General features: G+C 44.5%; 1 protein-coding gene across 1 annotated transcript in view; it reads left to right on the forward strand.

Moving 5' to 3' along the window:
- Window positions 1-6941: 6941 nt before the first annotated feature.
- Window positions 6942-17024, forward strand: part of LOC140728836 (WD repeat-containing protein 70) — a 180087-nt gene continuing 170004 nt past the window's right edge. The window contains exons 1-2 of the mRNA XM_073047832.1: window positions 6942-7059; window positions 9364-9428. Coding sequence (XP_072903933.1) covers window positions 9383-9428 — 46 coding nt within the window. The 5' untranslated portion in view covers window positions 6942-7059; window positions 9364-9382. The remainder of the gene's footprint in view (window positions 7060-9363; window positions 9429-17024) is intronic.

The raw sequence follows: 17024 nt of genomic DNA on the forward strand, positions 1-17024 counted from the left end.
GAGACATTGTCATACTTTGTTTGTAATTGTATGTATATGATGGGTGCAGGTCAGGTCCACTGAGACAGTGACACCCAGGAATTTAAAGTTACTGATCCTTTCCACCTTTGATCCTCTGATGATTACTGGCTCACGGACCTCTGGTTTCCCTCTCCTAAAGTCCTTGGGTCCTTGGTCTTATTGACAATGAATGAGAGATTGTTGTTATTACACCACTCGGCCAAATTTTCAGTCTCCCTCCTGTATGCTGATTCATCACCACCTTTGATACACTCCACAATAGTGGCGTCAACAGCAAATGTGTATATGATGTTGGAGCTGTACTTAGCCACACAGTCATAGGTGGAAAGCAAGTAGTGTGCGGGGGGGGGTGGGGGGGGGGGGTTATGTACAAATCCCTGCGGTGCTCCTGTGCTGATGGATATTGTGCAGAAGATATTTGCCAATCTGAACTGACTAGAGTCTACAACTGAGGAAATCCAGGATCCAATTGTACAAAGGGGAGAGTCCAGGAGGATGATTCCAGGAATTAAGGGGTTAACTTGCAAGGAGATTTTGGCAGCTTTAGACCTGTACTCATGGGGGAATCTGATTGAAAACAATTGAATGTTGAAAGGATTAGATACAGTGGACTTGGAGAGGTGGTTTCCTATGGTAGGCGTATCCAGAACTTGCGAGCACAGCCTCAAAGTTGAGGGTGTCCCTTTAGAACAGAGGTAAGGAGAAAGGCTTATTCAGAAAGTCATACGGCATGGGATCCAGGGAAGTTTGGCCAGGTGGATTCAGAAATGGCTTGCTTGCAGAAAGCAGAGGGTTGTGGTGGAGGGAGTACATTCAGATTGGAGGGTTGTGATCAATGATGTCCCACAAGGATTGGTTCTCAGACCTCTACTTCTCATGATTTTTATTAAGTCAAGTCAACTTCTATTGTCATTTTGACCATAACTGCTGGTACAGTGCATAGTAAAAATGAGGCAACATTTTTCAGGACCAAGGTTTATGTGACACAGTACAAAAAACTAATCTGAACTACGTAATAGAAAAAAAAACACAGAGAAAGCTATACTACAGACCTACACTGGACTGCATAAAGTGCACAAAAACAGTGCAGACATTACAATAAACAGGACAGCGGAGCAAGGTGTCAGTCCAGGCTTCGGGTATTGAGGAGTCTGATAGCTCGGGGGAAGAAACTGTTATATAGTCTGGTCGTAAGAGCCTGAATGCTTCGGAGCCTTTTCCCAGACAGCAGGAGGGAGAAGAGATTGTATGAGGAGTGCATGGGGTCCTTCATAATGCTGTGTCCATCTCCCACCCCCCATCCTCATCACATTCTACAGGGGTTGTATTGAGGGCATCCTGAGCAGCTGCATCACTGCCTGGTTTGGAAATTGCACCATCTCAGATCACAAGACCTTGCAGCGGATAGTGAGGTCAGCTGAGAAGATCATCAGGGTCTCTCTTCCCGCCATCACGCACATTTACACTACATGCTACATCTGCAAAGCATTATGAAGGACCCCACGCCCCCTTGTACAAACTCTTCTCCCTCCTGCCGTCTGGGAAAAGGCACCAATGCATTCGGGCTCTCACAACCAGACTATGTAACAGTTTCTTCCCCTAAGCTATCAGACTCCTCAATACCCAGAGCCTGGACTGACACCTTACTGCTCTATTGTCTTGTTTATTATTTATTGTAATGCCTGCACTGTTTCATGCACTTTATGCAGGCTTGGGTAGGTCTGTAGTCTAGTGTAGTTTTTTCCTGTGTTGTTTTTTATGTAGTTCAGTCTAGTTTTTGTACTGTGTCATGTAACACCATGGTCCTGAAAAACGTTGTCTCATTTTTACTATGTACTGTATCAGCAGTTATGGTCAAAATGACAATAAAAGTGACTTGACTTGACTTGAAGTGTGAGGTGGTACACTTTGGAAGGACAAACTCAAAGGCAGAGTACAAAGTAAATGGCAGGATACTTGGTAGTGTGGAGGAGCAGAGGGATCTGGGGATACATATCCACAGATCCCTGAAAATTGCCTCACAGGCAGACAGGGTAGTTAAGAAAGCTTATGGGGTGTTAGCTTTCAAAGTCAAGGGATAGAGTTTAAGAGTCACGAGGTAATGATGCACCTCTATAAAACATTGGTTAAGCCACAATTGGTGTACTGTGCCCAGTTCTGGTTGCCTCACTATAGGAAAGATGTGGAAGCATTGGAAAGGGTACAGAGGATATTTACCAGGATGCTGCCTGGTTTAGAGAGTATGCATTATGATCAGAGATTAAGGGAGTAGGGCTTTCTATGTTCTATGTTCAAACATCAGAGGTGCAGAGGGACAGAGGAGTCCTTGTGCAAGACTCCTAGAAGGTTAATTTACATGTTGAGCCTGTGGTAAAGAAGGCAAATGCAATGTTGGGATTTATTTCAAGGGGAATAGAATATAAAAGCAAGGAGATATTGCTGAGCCTTTATAAGACACTAGTCAGGCCACCCTTGGAGTTTTGTCAACAGTTTTGGGCCCCATATCTCAGAAAGTATGTGTTGTCATTGGGGAGAGTCCAGAGGAGGTTCACAAAAATGATTCTGGGAATGAAGGGGTTAACATATGAGGAGCGTTTGTCTGATTTGGGCCTGTACCACTGGAATTTGGAAGAATGTGGTGAAATCTCATTGAAACCTACCAAATGTTGAAAGAACTAGATAGGGATGATATGAAGAGGATGTTTCCTCTGGTGGGGGTATCCAGAACTAGAGAGAAGAGCCTCAAAATTGAGGGGCGACCCTTTAGAACAGAGATGAGGAGAAACTTTTTTAGCCAGAGAGAAGTGAATCTGTGGAATGCTCTGCCACAGTCTGCTGGGGAGGCCAAGTCCGTGCATATACTTTAGGCAGAAGTTGATTGTTTCCTGGTTGGTCAGGACATCAATGGGCACAGCAAGAAGGTAGGTGTATGGGGTTGAGTGGGATCTGGGATCAGTCATGATGGAATGCTCGAAACAGACTTGAATGGCCTCAGTCTGCTCCTGTGTCTTATGGGACCAAACACTCTTGTATCTCATGCCCAGTGGTAGTAGTGAGAAGAGAGCATTGCCTGGATGTTGGGGTTCTTGATGAAGGATGCTGCTTGTAGATGTGGTCAATGATGGGAGAGTTTTGCCTGTGATGGACTGGGCTGTGTCCACCATTTTTTAAAAACAAGAAAATATTTGCAGATGCTGGAAATCCAAGCAACACCCACAAAATGCTGGAGGAACTCAGCAGGCCAGGTAACATCTATGGAAATGAGTGCAGTCAATGTTTCAGGCCAAGACCCTACATCAAGTCTTGAAAGAAAAAAAGATGAGGAGTCAGAGTTAGAATGTGGGCGGAGCAGAGGAAGAAACACGAGGTAATAGGAGAGAACAGAAGGCCGTCGAAGGAAGAAAAGGCAGAGGAAAACCGGAGGGAGGTGATAGGCAGATAAAGAGATAATGTGAGAGAGGGAAATGGGAATGAGGGTAGTATTACCGGACTTCATTGGGGGATCAGAAGTGGAGTTAGTCAACAACTTCTTTGGTGTAATCATTTCAGAGGACCTGTCCTAGGCCCAGCACATATGTGGGATTACGAACAAAGCATGGCAATGCCTGTACTTCCTTAGAAGTTTGCAAAAATTCAGCATGACATTTAAAACTTTGACAAACCTCTGTAGATGTGTTGTGGAGAGTGTGTTGACTGGCTGCATCACAGCCTGGTATGGAAGCACCAATGCCCTTGAATGGAAAATTCTACAAAAATAGTGGATATGCTCAGTCCATCACAGCTAAAGTCCTCTCCATCACAGAGTGTTGTTGCAGGAAAGCAGCATCCATCATTAAGGATCCCCACCACCTATGTCATGCTCTCTTCTCACTGCTGCCATCAGGAAAAAGGAACAGGAGCCACAGAACTCACATCACTAGGTTCAAGAACAGTTATTACCCTTAACCATCAGGCTTTTGAACCAGAGGGGTTAACTTCACTCAGCTTCATTTGAAACACTGAACTGTTTAAACAACCTATGGGTTCACTTTCAAGGACTCTTCATCTCAAGTTCGCTATTATTTATTTACTGATTATTTTTTCTTGTTTATTCTTTCTCTTTCTACATGCACAGTTTGTTGTCTTTTGCACAGCGATTTTCTGCCCAGTTGGTGTGGTCTTTCATTGATCCTATTATGGTTTTTGGATTTATTTATTATGGCCACAAAAATGAATTTCAGGGTTGTATATGGTGACGTACATGTACTTTGAGAATAATTTTTGTGCAAATTATAACAAGGAGTACACTGCCTGAGTTGGTGGTAAATGCTGATACTAACTGTACTCTTAAATAGACACATGGATATAGAAAGGCACAGGGTTATGGACTGTGTAGGAGAGAAGGGTTAGATTGATTGTGGAGCAGGTTTATATGGTGTGGCACAACATTGTGGACTGAGGGCCTGTACTGTGCAGTGTATTGTATATTATATTCTATGGGAATTTCTGATAAGCTTCCACGCTGTAGCTGTTACTATCTTCTATTGTGAATCAATCAAAAAATAGTAATTTTGAATCTATTTCTCATTTCCCCTGCGAACACCCTCATCAGCAGGTATCCCCCCCCCCCCCCCCCCACACCTCTATCATCCTGATTTGGAAAAATAGCCTCAATTTCCTTCATCATCACCCAAATATTGGAACTTGCTTTGTCCAAACACCTTCAAGTCAAGTCAAGTCACTTTTATTGTCATTTCGACCACAACTGCTGGTACAGCACATAGTAAAAATGAGACAACAATTTTCAGGACCATGGTGTTACATGACACAGTACAAAAACTAGACTGAACTACGTAAGAAACAAAACAGAGGGGGAAAAAAAACAACTACACTAGTCTACCCAGGACTGCATAAAGTGCACAAAACAGTGCAGGCATTACAATAAATAATGAACAGGATAATAGAGCAGTTAAGTGTCAGTCCAGGCTCTTGGTATTGAGGAGTCTGATAGCTTGGGGGAAGAAACTGTTACATAGTCTGGTTGTGAGAGCCCGAATGCTTCAGTGCCTTTTCCCAGACGGCAGGAGGGAGAAGAGTTTGTATGAGGGTGCGTGGAGTCTTTCATAATGCTGTTTGCTTTGCAGATGTAGCATGTAGTGTAAATGTCCGTGATGGCGGGAAGAGAGACCTCAATGATCTTCTCAGCTGACCTCACTATCCGCTGCAGGGTCTTGCAATCTGAGATGGTGCAATTTCCAAACCAGGTGATGCACCATCAATAACTCTCAGAGACGGGAGGCGAACGATAGGCTTTTATTAGCAGCAAGAGACCACCACACAACATCCTGGAGACTGAGGGAGGAGCAATGCCTCCAATCACCTTTATACAGGGGGTCTGTGGGAGGAGCCACAGGAGCAGTCAGCAGAGGGGTGTGTCCAGATAGGTATATGTAGTTCACTGCACTAGGCAGTGATGCAGCTGCTCAGGATGCTCTCAATACAACCCCTGTAGAATGTGATGAGGATGTGGGGTGGGAGATGGACTATCCTCAGCCTTGGCAGAAAGTAGAGACGCTGCTGGGCTTTCTTTGCTATGGAGCTGGTGTTGAGGGACCAGGTGAGATTCACCATCCCCCCCCCCCCCCCCCCCCCCAGCTCTGCAATCTTCTCACTTTCCCACTTCTGCTAGTGTTCAAACACTTCCTGGCTTGAGGGACTTTTGCAGTGGAAGAATGCAGTGAAACACCAACCTTTACAAGGGCACTTGAGAATGGACAATTAGTGTTGTTGTTCGTTCTATGGAGTCGAAGACGACCACGACTTCTGTCAGGTGGAGGGTTTGTGACTGTGGGTCCGGAGGTGACTGGTGAGGCCAATCCGGGCCCTGAAAGCTCACCCACATGTGGGATACATGAGGGTAGGTGCTGCAGTGGAAGTGGAGGTAGTTTGACCCTTGCGCGCTGCGCGTTTTCTCAGAGCCTCTGCGGTACGTCTGATTTCTGCTGCATACGCTCCTTTTGTGGTCCTGCTCCACCAGGTTGGGCGGTCCAGAGCAAGCGATTCCCAGCTACTGGGATTGATGTTGAGGTCTTTGAGGGACACTTTGAGGCAGTCTTTGAAACGTTTCTTCTGCCCTCCTCCAACTGAGCGCTTGCCCTGGCTCAGCTCTCCATACAGCAGCTGTTTTGGTAGTCGACTGTCAGACATCCTGATGACATAGCCAGCCCATCTGGCTTGGGCTTTCTGTAGGAGGGTGTAGGTGCTGTGGGTGCTAGCCCGCTCCAGGACCTCCGTGTCTGGGACTTTGTCTTGTCATCGTACGTGGAGAAGTCTGCGGAGGCAGCTCAAGTGGAGGCGGTTGAGCTGTTTAGCGTGTCTGCTGTAGACAGTCCAGGTCTCACTAGCATAGAGGAGGGTGGTGAGAACCACTGCTCGGTAGACCTTCAGCTTGGTGGTAAGGCTGAGTCCTCTCAGCTCCCATACATTCTCACGGAGTCTCCCAAAGGCGGCACTGGGTTTGGCAATTCTGTTGCTGATCTCTGCATCTATGTTCACCGCTCGTGATAGAGTACTGCCCAAATAAGTAAAACTGTCGACTGCCAGTAGCTTCTGCCCCTTTACTGTGATGTGTGGTTCCTGGTAGAGCTTTCCGGGTGCGGGCTGGTACATAACTTCGGTCTTTCTGGTGCTGATTTTAAGTCCAAAGTTGTCACAGGCTCGTGAGAAGCAGTCCATTTCTCGCTGCATCTTCTGCGATTAGTAATTAGTAATAACAAATGTATTGACAATTTATGAAAAATTCTTTCTACAGTAGAGGTTGGATCAAAAGTTGACTATAGTTAAATATTTTTCATAGTTTCAATTTTTTTAAATGTAAGTTGATGTAGTAACAGTTGAACTGAAAACCCTGCGCTTGCGCTTGCCGCAGTTTGTGCTTCTCGGCCGAGAGTTGGCGATAGTGCCGGGAGTTCGGCTTCACGGGTCTCATCTTGTCCGTTACGTGAACTCCTCGTCTGTGATCTGAATTTTGCGGAAACATCGAAAGGGATAAAACGTGAGGTGAGGAGAGATGCGAGGGGAAATGAGAAACGGGGCCGGAGCGGAACAAACCCCAATGAGGGTGCGGGGAGAGTAGATGTCCAGAATTGGAGGGAGGGAGGGGTAAAATGTAGAATCTTACAGCACACAAACAGGCCCCTCGACCCACTACGTTTGTGCTGCCCATCATACCCAAGTTTGGACTCCTCTCTTGTCTTGTGAGGGTCTCTGTCTCCATCAGTCTCTACTCACTGGTCCCAATAACCCTGTGGGTCCTCTGTAAACCTCCAGCCTCTCGACCTTTCTAACTTGTGCTCGGGAAAAGGTTCCTTCTGGCATGCACTAAATGGGCTGAAGAGCCTGTTCTGGTGCTGTAGTGCCCCTGGTAACATTACCCTCCAGCCTTTGCATTTAAACTTTCGAACTAAAATGTTTAAAGCAGGCAAGATTCTGGAGAACAAACACGAGGAAATCTGCAGATGCTGGAAATTCAAACAAAACACAAAATGCTGGTGGAACACAGCAGGCTAGGCAGCATCTATAGGGAGAAGCACTGTCGACGTTTCGGGCCGAGACAGTGCTTCTCCCTATAGATGGTGCCTGGCCTGCTGTGTTCCACCAGCATTTTGTGTGTGTTGTTTTAAGATTCTGGAGAATCTCCTCCACAACCCTCACCCAGCCCATAAATGATCAGTGTGATATCAGAGGAGAGAAGAGGAACAGAGACAGGCTGTGAGAGAAAAGGAGATTTTAGGATTAGTAGAGAGTAAGAATGGCAGGGGAAAATCCCAGGGCCAGGGCAGGGAGGAAGTAATCTGAAGTAAGGGGAAAGTGGGAAGGAGATTTTGGCATTGGGTGCCAAATGATCTGGGGATCAGGGAATTGAGTGGAGATGCTGAGAAGATTAAGGAAGAAGGCACTATCATAATATTTAGGAAGTATTTAGGTGAGCGCTTGAACTGTCAGGGCATAGTAAGCTGTTCAAGTGAGTAGATGGGTACTTCATGGCAAATGTGGATGTAGTGGGCTATGGGCTTTGTTTTGTGTATGACTATCGTGCCAGATTATAGGGAAGGGGTTTGGGTTATTGTCATGACCTGTGTGACATGGTGGGCTGAGGGTCTTGTTTGATGGCGTTGTACCATTACAGGTTCAGGCGGGGGAGGAGATTCCAGAGGGTCTGTGTTGAGATGATGCATTGTAAGTGGGGGGGGGGGGGTGAAGGGGTGAATCCTGAGCTTGAGGGAAGGTGGATGGTTAAGTGAGGAATGAGAAATAAGAGGGGGAGCTTCAAATGTACCCCACCATTTATTAAGATCATGGCTGACCTGATTCTTGTGTTAACTCAATATTCATAGTTACCTTTAGTAACATTTTACCTCCTTGTTTATCAAGAATCCATCTTTCTATGTCTTTAAGACATTCCAAAACTTTATCCACTTCTCTTTGAGGAAGAAGATTGCAAAGACTAGCAATCCCCTGAGGGAAGATATTTAATCTCACTTTTCTAATAAATGACTATTTAGTTTAAAACTTTGACTGCTATTTCTAGATTCTTCCATGAAAGGAAACATCATCTCCACAGCAACTCTGCCAAGGCCTCTCAGAATTTGTCATTTTTCCATTTTCACTCAGATTTACTAATTATTTGTGATACATAGTCACTGAGAGATACAACATGGAAACAGATCAATTCAATCAACCACCTATTTACATTAATCCTATATTAACTCCATACTTGACACTTACTAACTCCTTCCAGAGTTTACCCCTCAGCAACAACAGTGGTCAGTTAACCTGCAAAGTCCACTTGTCTTCGGGATGTGGGAGGAAACCAGGTCACCCAAAAAAAAATCCTGTGTCAGTCACAGAGGAAACAAAGCAACACTACCAATAGAAGGCGGCCATTTGGCTCAACAGCTTTGCTTGGTTCTCCATGCAATCCTGTTCCCCCACTTATTTTGCTATAATCTAATTATCTCGATATACTGGTGAGCCCCTTCTCCCAAAATTGGGAGTGAACTTATGTCACCAAAGCTATGTACCCTGGAACTGTCCATCACACTTGTAGCCCTCATTCGCCGTGGGTTTGGGTGAGAGTTGTGGTGTGTTCAGCTGATTTGGGAAGGGATTGGAGAGGAGGGAGGAAGGGCTATTTTCAGAGTGTGGGTTGGGCATTGGGGGAAAAGGTTGATTATGTGGATGAGGTATTGGTTGTTGGAGGGTGGATGTGGGAGTACGATGTATTTGAGGTGTAGTTTCGCTCCCAGGTGTCTGGGCTCAGTGTTTCATCGGTTTAAATGAACATTCTTTTGCTTTTGTCAGCTTATCAGCTGAGATCAAGATGGGCGACCCAGATGTCGGGGCCGTGATGGGTTTCTCAGGGTTTGGTAAGTTATTGTAACCAACAAAAACAGAGCCTCCACAAAGATTTTCACATTTTACTATCTCAGTTTCTAAACGTAATATATATTGAAGCAGGATTTTTTTGAGCTAATCTGCAAAATGTGCATCATGTCAAATCAAAAGAAAAATTCCAAAACCTGTCAACAATTTACAAAAAATTAAAAACCAAAGTTGTGAAGGGTGAAAAAGTATTCATCCCCTTTGTAATTATTACACTTACTTTCCTCAGGTGTTACTTACCAACTCACTTAATTTCTTGATGTAGAAAACTAGGGCATCCCCTAGTTCTCGTAAAAAGGGCAGCTGACATTCTGTATCTAGACCTTGCATTGTGACTGTGAAGTGAGGTAATACATTTGGGAGCTCTAATGAGGCTTGGATTTCACTTTGTGTCTTGGGAGTATTGAGGAATGGAGGTATCTCAAGAGTACAAGCTCATGGATTGATGAAGTTAACAGGACAGATAAATGATGTGATTAGTGAGGCTCAGTGGTATTGAATATAAAAGCACTGAGTTTATGCTTCAGCTTTGCAAGATGTTGTTCAGGCCTGAGCTGAAATAGTGTGAGCAGCTCTGATCACCACATGAAAGGAAGGATGTGTTGGCAGTGGAGAGGAAATTCTCCAGGGTGGTGCTTGGAATGGACCACCCACACAAAATGCTGGTGGAACACAGCAGGCCAGGCAGCATCTATAAGGAAAGCACTGTCGATGTTTCGGGCCAAAACCCTTTGTCAGGACCCTTCCTGACGAAGGGTCTCGGCCCGAAATGTCGACAGTGCTTCTTATAGATGCTGCCTGGCCTGCTGTGTTCCACCAGCATTTTGTGTGTGTGGTTTGAATTTCCAGCATCTGCAGATTTCCTTGTGTTTGCTCCTGGAATGGACCAGTTCATTTACGAGGAGAAACTAGGTCTGTTGTCCCTGGAGTGGAAGAGATTAAGAGCAGATATAAGTATATAGCATTCTGAGATACAGGCAAGGTGGATTTAATCCTTTTCTTAGCATCAATAGGTTTAAAGTGGAAGGGGAAAAGTTTAAAGGACATTTCCAAGAAACATGGAGTGGTAGGTGCTTGGAACACACAGCCTGGGGAGGTAGTGGAAGCAGATATGTTAGCATCGTCTTAGACACGGGAATAGGCAGGAGTGGAGAGGTACACACCATTGCAGGCAGAGGGGTTTATTTTAAATTGGCATCGTGTTTGGCATGGACCAATTGGACCAAAGTGCCTGTTTCCTCGCTGTACTGTTCAATGTTCATCTTTTCCAGGACCAGGATCCTTCATCAGAACTGGTTTTGATGAATTGCCCTAGAGCAATTAAGCTGCATCACTACCTACTGCACAACTCATCATCATGGAATAAAGCAGCATGAGAGCAGGCCATTGGGCCCACTGTGTCCATACTGACCTGTGGAGAGTACCCATGTTAGTCCAACCTTCCCTAAACTTCAATATTTAGGCAAGTACAAGCCACACTGGGTAAAAAAAACCCAGCAACATTGGAGGAACTCTGCAGGTCAGGCAGCATCTGTGAAGGGGAATAAACGGTCAATGTTTTGGGCCGAGACCTTTCATCAGGACTGGAAAGGAAGAGGGCAACAGCCAGAATAAGAAGGTAAAGAGAGGGGAAGAAGTACAAACAGGCAGGTGATAAGTGAGATCAGGTGAGGATGGTACGCGGAAGAGATAAAGGGCTGAAGAAGAAAGAATTTGATAGGAGAGGATGGGAGAAAGGGATGGAGGAGGGGAACCAGGGGTGCAGGAGACAATGGCCTGGTGCTTTTTCATAGGGTTCTGTGCAAGGCTAAGTAAAAGGAGGTATCAGAGTAAAAAGATCCCCCTCAGATCCCTTCTTACTCCTTATCCTGAATTGATGCTTTATTAGATGAGATGAAAATTAGACCATGAGATATAGGAGCAGAGTTAGGCTCTTTAGTTCATCGAGTCTACTCTGCCATTTCATCACGGCTGATCCATTTCCCTCAATGCCTCAATCTCCTCCTCAATCAAAATCTATCAATCTCTGCTTTAAATATACGTAAAGACTTGATGGCAATACCAGAAGCAAGATCATAAAATTATGAGAGGCATAGGAGGAGTAGACAGCCAGTATCTTTTCCCCTGTGTTGAAATATCCAAGACTAAAAGGCATTCAATAAAGGTGAAAAGGGGTGAGTTCAAAGGAGATGTGTGAGGAATGATTGTTTTTTCACAGAGAAGGGTCATTGAAATGCACTGCCAAGGGTTTTTAAGGGCTCTTAGATCATAAACATGCAGAGAATGGAGGAATATCAACATTGTGTAGGCAGAAGGGATGTCTTAATAACTAGTTTAATTAGTTTGACACAACATTGTGGGCCAAAGGCACTGTTCCTGTGCTGAACTGTTCTGGTTTTTAATTCAAGATTATGATTGCAAGAAACAGTGAGATCTTCAAATGATCTTTTCTCTAATGACGTGGAATTGTGGAACACTACAACATGGAATCAGGCCCTTCAGCCCATCTAGTTGGTGCCAACCTGCTGTTCTGACTGGTCCTACCTGGATCATACCCATGCCATATATGCACTTATCCAGACTTCTCTTAATATTACAATTGAACCTGCATTAACCACTTGCACTGGAAGCATGTTCCACACCCTCGGCACCCTCTGAGTGAAGAAGTTTTTCCTCAGGTTCCGTTAAATATTTCACCTTTCACCCTTAACCCATGTATAACTCTCACAAATCTCCCCTCAATTCTCCTGTGCTCTAGTGAATAAAGTCCTAATCTATTCAACCTTTCCCTATAACTCAGATCTTCAAGTTCCAGCAATATCTTTGTGAATTTTCTCTGTACTCTTTCAATCTTATTGATACCATTTTTGCAGGTAGCTGACCAGAACTTCACACAATACTCCAAATTAGGCCCCACTAATGTCTTACAGTACTTCAAAATAACATCCCAATTCCTATACTCAATATTTTGATTGATAAAGGTCAATGTGCCAAAAGCTTTCTTTATGATCCTATTTCCCTGTGAAGCCATTTTCAATGAATTATGGATCCATGCTCCCAGAACTCTCTGTTCTACCAGAATAACTCAGTGCACTAGTGCTCACTGTGTAAGTCCTACCCTAGTTTGCCCTCTTAAATTACAACACTTCACACTTGTCTGAATTAAATTACAGCTGCCATTTTCAGCCCATTTCTCCAGCAGGTCAAGATCCCACTGTAAACTTTGATAGCCTTCTTCGATGCCCATTGTGTCCCCAATCTGGGTATCATCCACAAATTTGCTGATCCATTAACCACATTATCATCTAGATCATTGATTTAGATGACAAACACCAATGGACCCAGCAATGATCCCTGCAGCACACCACTAGTCACAGGCCTTCAGTTAGAGAGGCAACCATCTACTACAACTCTCTGGCTTCTCCTATGAAACCACTGTCAAATCCAGTTTACTACCTCACCCTGAATGCCAAACAACTGAACCTTCTTGACCAACCTTCCATGCAGGATTTTGTCAAAGGTCTTGCTAAAGTCCATACTGACAACATGTACTGCCTTTCCTTCTTCAGCATTTTGGTAACCTCAAAAGTTTCTTAAGTTTGATTAGATGTGACCCACTGCGCTAAAAGCTATGTTAACTATCCCTAACAATACACACAAAATGCTGGAGGAACTCAGCAGGTCAGGCAGCATCTATGGAAAAAAGTACGTCAACGTTTCAGGCCAACACTCTTCTGCAGGACTGAAGAAAAAAAGCTGAGGAGTAGATTTAAAAGATGGGTGGAGGGGAGAGAGAAACACAAAGTGATAGGTGAAACCAGGGGGGGGGGAGGGATGAAGTAAAGAGCTGGGAAGTTGATTGGTGAAAGAGCTACAGGGCTAGAGAAGGGGGATTCTGATAGAAGAGGACAGAAGGCCATGGAAGAAAGAAAACAGGGAGGAGCATCAGAGAGAGGTGATGGGTGGACAAGGAGATAAGGTGAAAGAGGGAAAAGGGGGTGGGGAATGGTGAAGGGGTGGGAGCATTACCAGAAGTTCAAGAACTAGATGTCCAAGCCATCATTCTGGAAGCTACCTTGATGGAATATAAGGTGTTGTTCTTCCAACCTGAGTGTGGCCTCATCATGACAGTAGAGGAGGCCATGGATTGGCATATTGGAATGGGAGTTGGAAGTGGAATTAAAATGGGAGATTCTGCTTTTTCTGGAGGATGTAGCTTACGCGTTTGGTGAAGCAGTCTCCCAATCTATGTTGGGTGTATAAGATGATGAGAGGTGAGAGGCATTGAGGCTTTTTCCCAGGGCTGAAATGGTTAGCACGAGAGGGCACAGTTTAAAGGTGCTTGGAAATAGGTACAGAGAAGATGTCAGGGGTAAGTTTTTTACACAGAGGGTGGTGAGTGCGTGGAATGGGCTGCCGGCAACGGTGTTGGAGGCGGATACGATAGAGCCCTTTAAGAGCCTCCTGGATAAGTACATGGAGCTTAGAAAAGTAGAAGACTGTGGGTAACCCTAGGTAATTTCTAATGTAAGGAAATGTTCAGAACAGCTTTTTGGGTCGATGGTTCTGTATTGTGCTGTAGGTTTTCTATGTTTCTATGATATATAGGAGGCCACACGGGAGCATCGGACAGTATATGACACCAACAGACTCACAGGTGAAGTGTCACCTCACCTAGAAGGTCTGTTTGGGGCCCTGAATGGTAGTGAGGGAGGAGCTGTAGGGGCAGATATAGCACTTGTTCCACCTGCAAGGATAATCACCAGGAAGGATGGGGAGGGACAAATGGATAGGGGATTTGTGTAGGGAGCGATCCCTGTGGAAAGCAGAAGGTGGGAAGAGGGTAAGATGTGCTTGGTGGTGGGATCCCATTGGAGCTGGCGGAAATTGTGGAGAATTATGTGCTGGCGCAGATGCTGGTGGGCTGGTAGGTGAGAACAAGAGGAACCCTAGCAATGGTAGGGTGTCGGAAGGACCGCTTGGCAGGCTGAAACGTTGACTGGACTCTTTTCCATAGATGCTGCCTAGCCTGCTGAGTTCCTCCAGCATTTTGTGTGTGTTGCTTGGATTTCCAGTATCTGCAGATTTTCTCTTGTTTTTAACTATCCCAAATCATCTCCTTATCCGAGGAGAGCTGGGACTCAGTTCTCAAATCGGTCAACTCAACCTCCCTTTGTGCTCGCCATTGCCTCTTACAGTTTAAGATTGTTCATAGAGCCCATATGTCTAAATCTAAACTATCTCAATTCTACCCTGGCATTAGTCTGCTTTGTGATAAATGCAAGAGGGGCGTGGCCTCTCTCATCCACATGTACTGGTTCTGTCCTAGCTTGGAGAAATTCTGGAAAGATGTCTTCACTACATTATCGGGTATTCTGAATCAGCACCTAGAACCTAACCCCTTAATTGCTCTGTTCGGTTTTTGGGGCGAGACAGATTTATGTCCGGGTCCGACCAAATGCCGAATACTATCCTTTGCCTCTCTCCTGGCGAGACGCTTGATCCTCCTCAGATGGAGAGATGTTGCCCCGCCCACTCATGCGCAATGGCTTAACGACATTATGGCCTGCTTGGACCTCGAAAAAATTCATTATTCAGTTCTTAATTCGGATCTAAAGTTCCATAAGGTCTGGGGACCTTTTATCGAGTACTTTCATAACCTTCCTCTTGACTAGGGTTTTTTTTTCTTTTTTTTCTTCTTTTCGGTCCCTTGCTTTCAGCTCCCTTTTTCTTTTTTTTCTGGTAGTAGGCATTATTATCCTCTGTTACTAAGTGTATTCACAGTCTGGGAGTTTGACTGTACTGACTTATACTCTCTATATTGTGTGGTGGTTGGTCTGGAGTTGTTTTTTTTCTTGTGTTGTGGGGATTGGGGAGGACACTAAGCTTACTTGTCTTTAATTTAGGTGCTTTTTTGTTAAATTCTCTTCGTTTGTAGCATATTGTTATTGTATGCTTAATCTTGCACTGTATTAATGCTCCCCACTGGGATTTGGGGTTTTTAATTTTGTAAAATGTTTTGAAAAACTAATAAAAAAAAACTATCCCAAATCAGACTTTACCCAGTACTGATGTCAGGCTCAACAGCCTGTAATTTCCTCCATATTCTTAGAGCCTTTCTTTAACAGTGGCACAGCATTAGCTGTCCTCCTGTCGTCTGACACCACCCATTGCTAAGGACGTTTTAAATACCTCTGCCAAAGCCCTTGACTAATTTCTGAACTAACCTTCTACAAGGCCTTTGGAGACAGCTTGTCAGTCTCAAGAGACTCATCTGACTTAATTTGCCTCAAGAAAATTCCTTTTTTGTAATCCATATATGACCTCACTACTGTTTTGCCTCATTTCTATAGTCTCTGTGTCCATCTCCTGAGTAAATACAACTGCCAAAAATCCATTTAATATTGTCCCCATCTCTTTCGGCTCCACGCACAGATAACCACACTGATCCTCAAGTGAACAATTTTGGCCCTTGCTATCCTCTTACTTTTAATATACCTGCAGAAGCCCTTGGGATTCCTCTTAACCATGTCTGCCAGAGCAACCTCATGCCTTCTTTTTGCCTTCCTGATTTTCTTCTAGAGTCCTCTCTTTCATTTCTTATACTCCCCAAGTGCCTCATTTGTTCCTTAACAAGAAGATTGTCTTTTTAAAAATCAGACAGTGAGGCATTGTTGATAAATATATATTTATGTTTCCATATAGACACTGTTACGAACCCCGTAACTGGGTCACTTACCAGCAAAGATAGAGATGTCCATTGAAGTCTGATGATACTATTTTTAACAGTATTTATTAGTAAAAATACACAAAAATAATATCAATGCAAATATACAGATAATATACGTCGTCAATACTAAATCTAAAAGTACGGGTATAATAATAATCAATAAGAAATAAGCTCTATCGTTGTCTAGGGGATAATGTATTGTCCGATGGAAATGTAAAGTTCACTGCAGTTCCACAAGCTGCCGTCTTTTGGTTGTCGCTGTGTTGCACTTTGTTGGAGAGAGAGAGAGAGAGAGAGATCATGGGAACATTTACCGCTACGGGTTTTTCCAACCTTTATGATTTCGATCCATCAGATGTCTCGTTGCCGAGGCCGTTCAAGTGTGGCCTCTCCTTTAGCTAAACCATTCTTCCGTGGTGAGCACGCCACCCAGGCAAGGGAGGACGCACACGAGCAAACGCTGTCACGGGATTTCTAGCGTTTCTCCTGGTGCGTCTAAAGGGGTTGTTCCCCAGACCCCTCTTTTATCCTTACTCACGGGGTCTCAGATGTCAATCAGGATGGGATGATGCAATCCCTCAACCAGACAACTCTGGTTGTCCCCTGAGGGGTTTCAATGGATAGTACAGTACTCAATACACAATTCCGTCTCCAAGAGACAATGGCCGTTATCAGTGGTTCCATTCCGCTGATGTCAGGACACATTCCAAACCTTGTGTATTCTGGATGTCTCTCTCTCATTTCCTGGGTCTCAGACCCCAAATAATAGCAATCTTGCGATTCTCAAAAAGGAGGGGGCGACTTTGTACCCTTCAGCCCCTCAGAGTTGCTTCACATTCGTAACAACACC

Source organism: Hemitrygon akajei, chromosome 6, assembly GCF_048418815.1.
Source record: "Hemitrygon akajei chromosome 6, sHemAka1.3, whole genome shotgun sequence".
Classification (NCBI taxonomy): Eukaryota; Metazoa; Chordata; class Chondrichthyes; order Myliobatiformes; family Dasyatidae; genus Hemitrygon; species Hemitrygon akajei.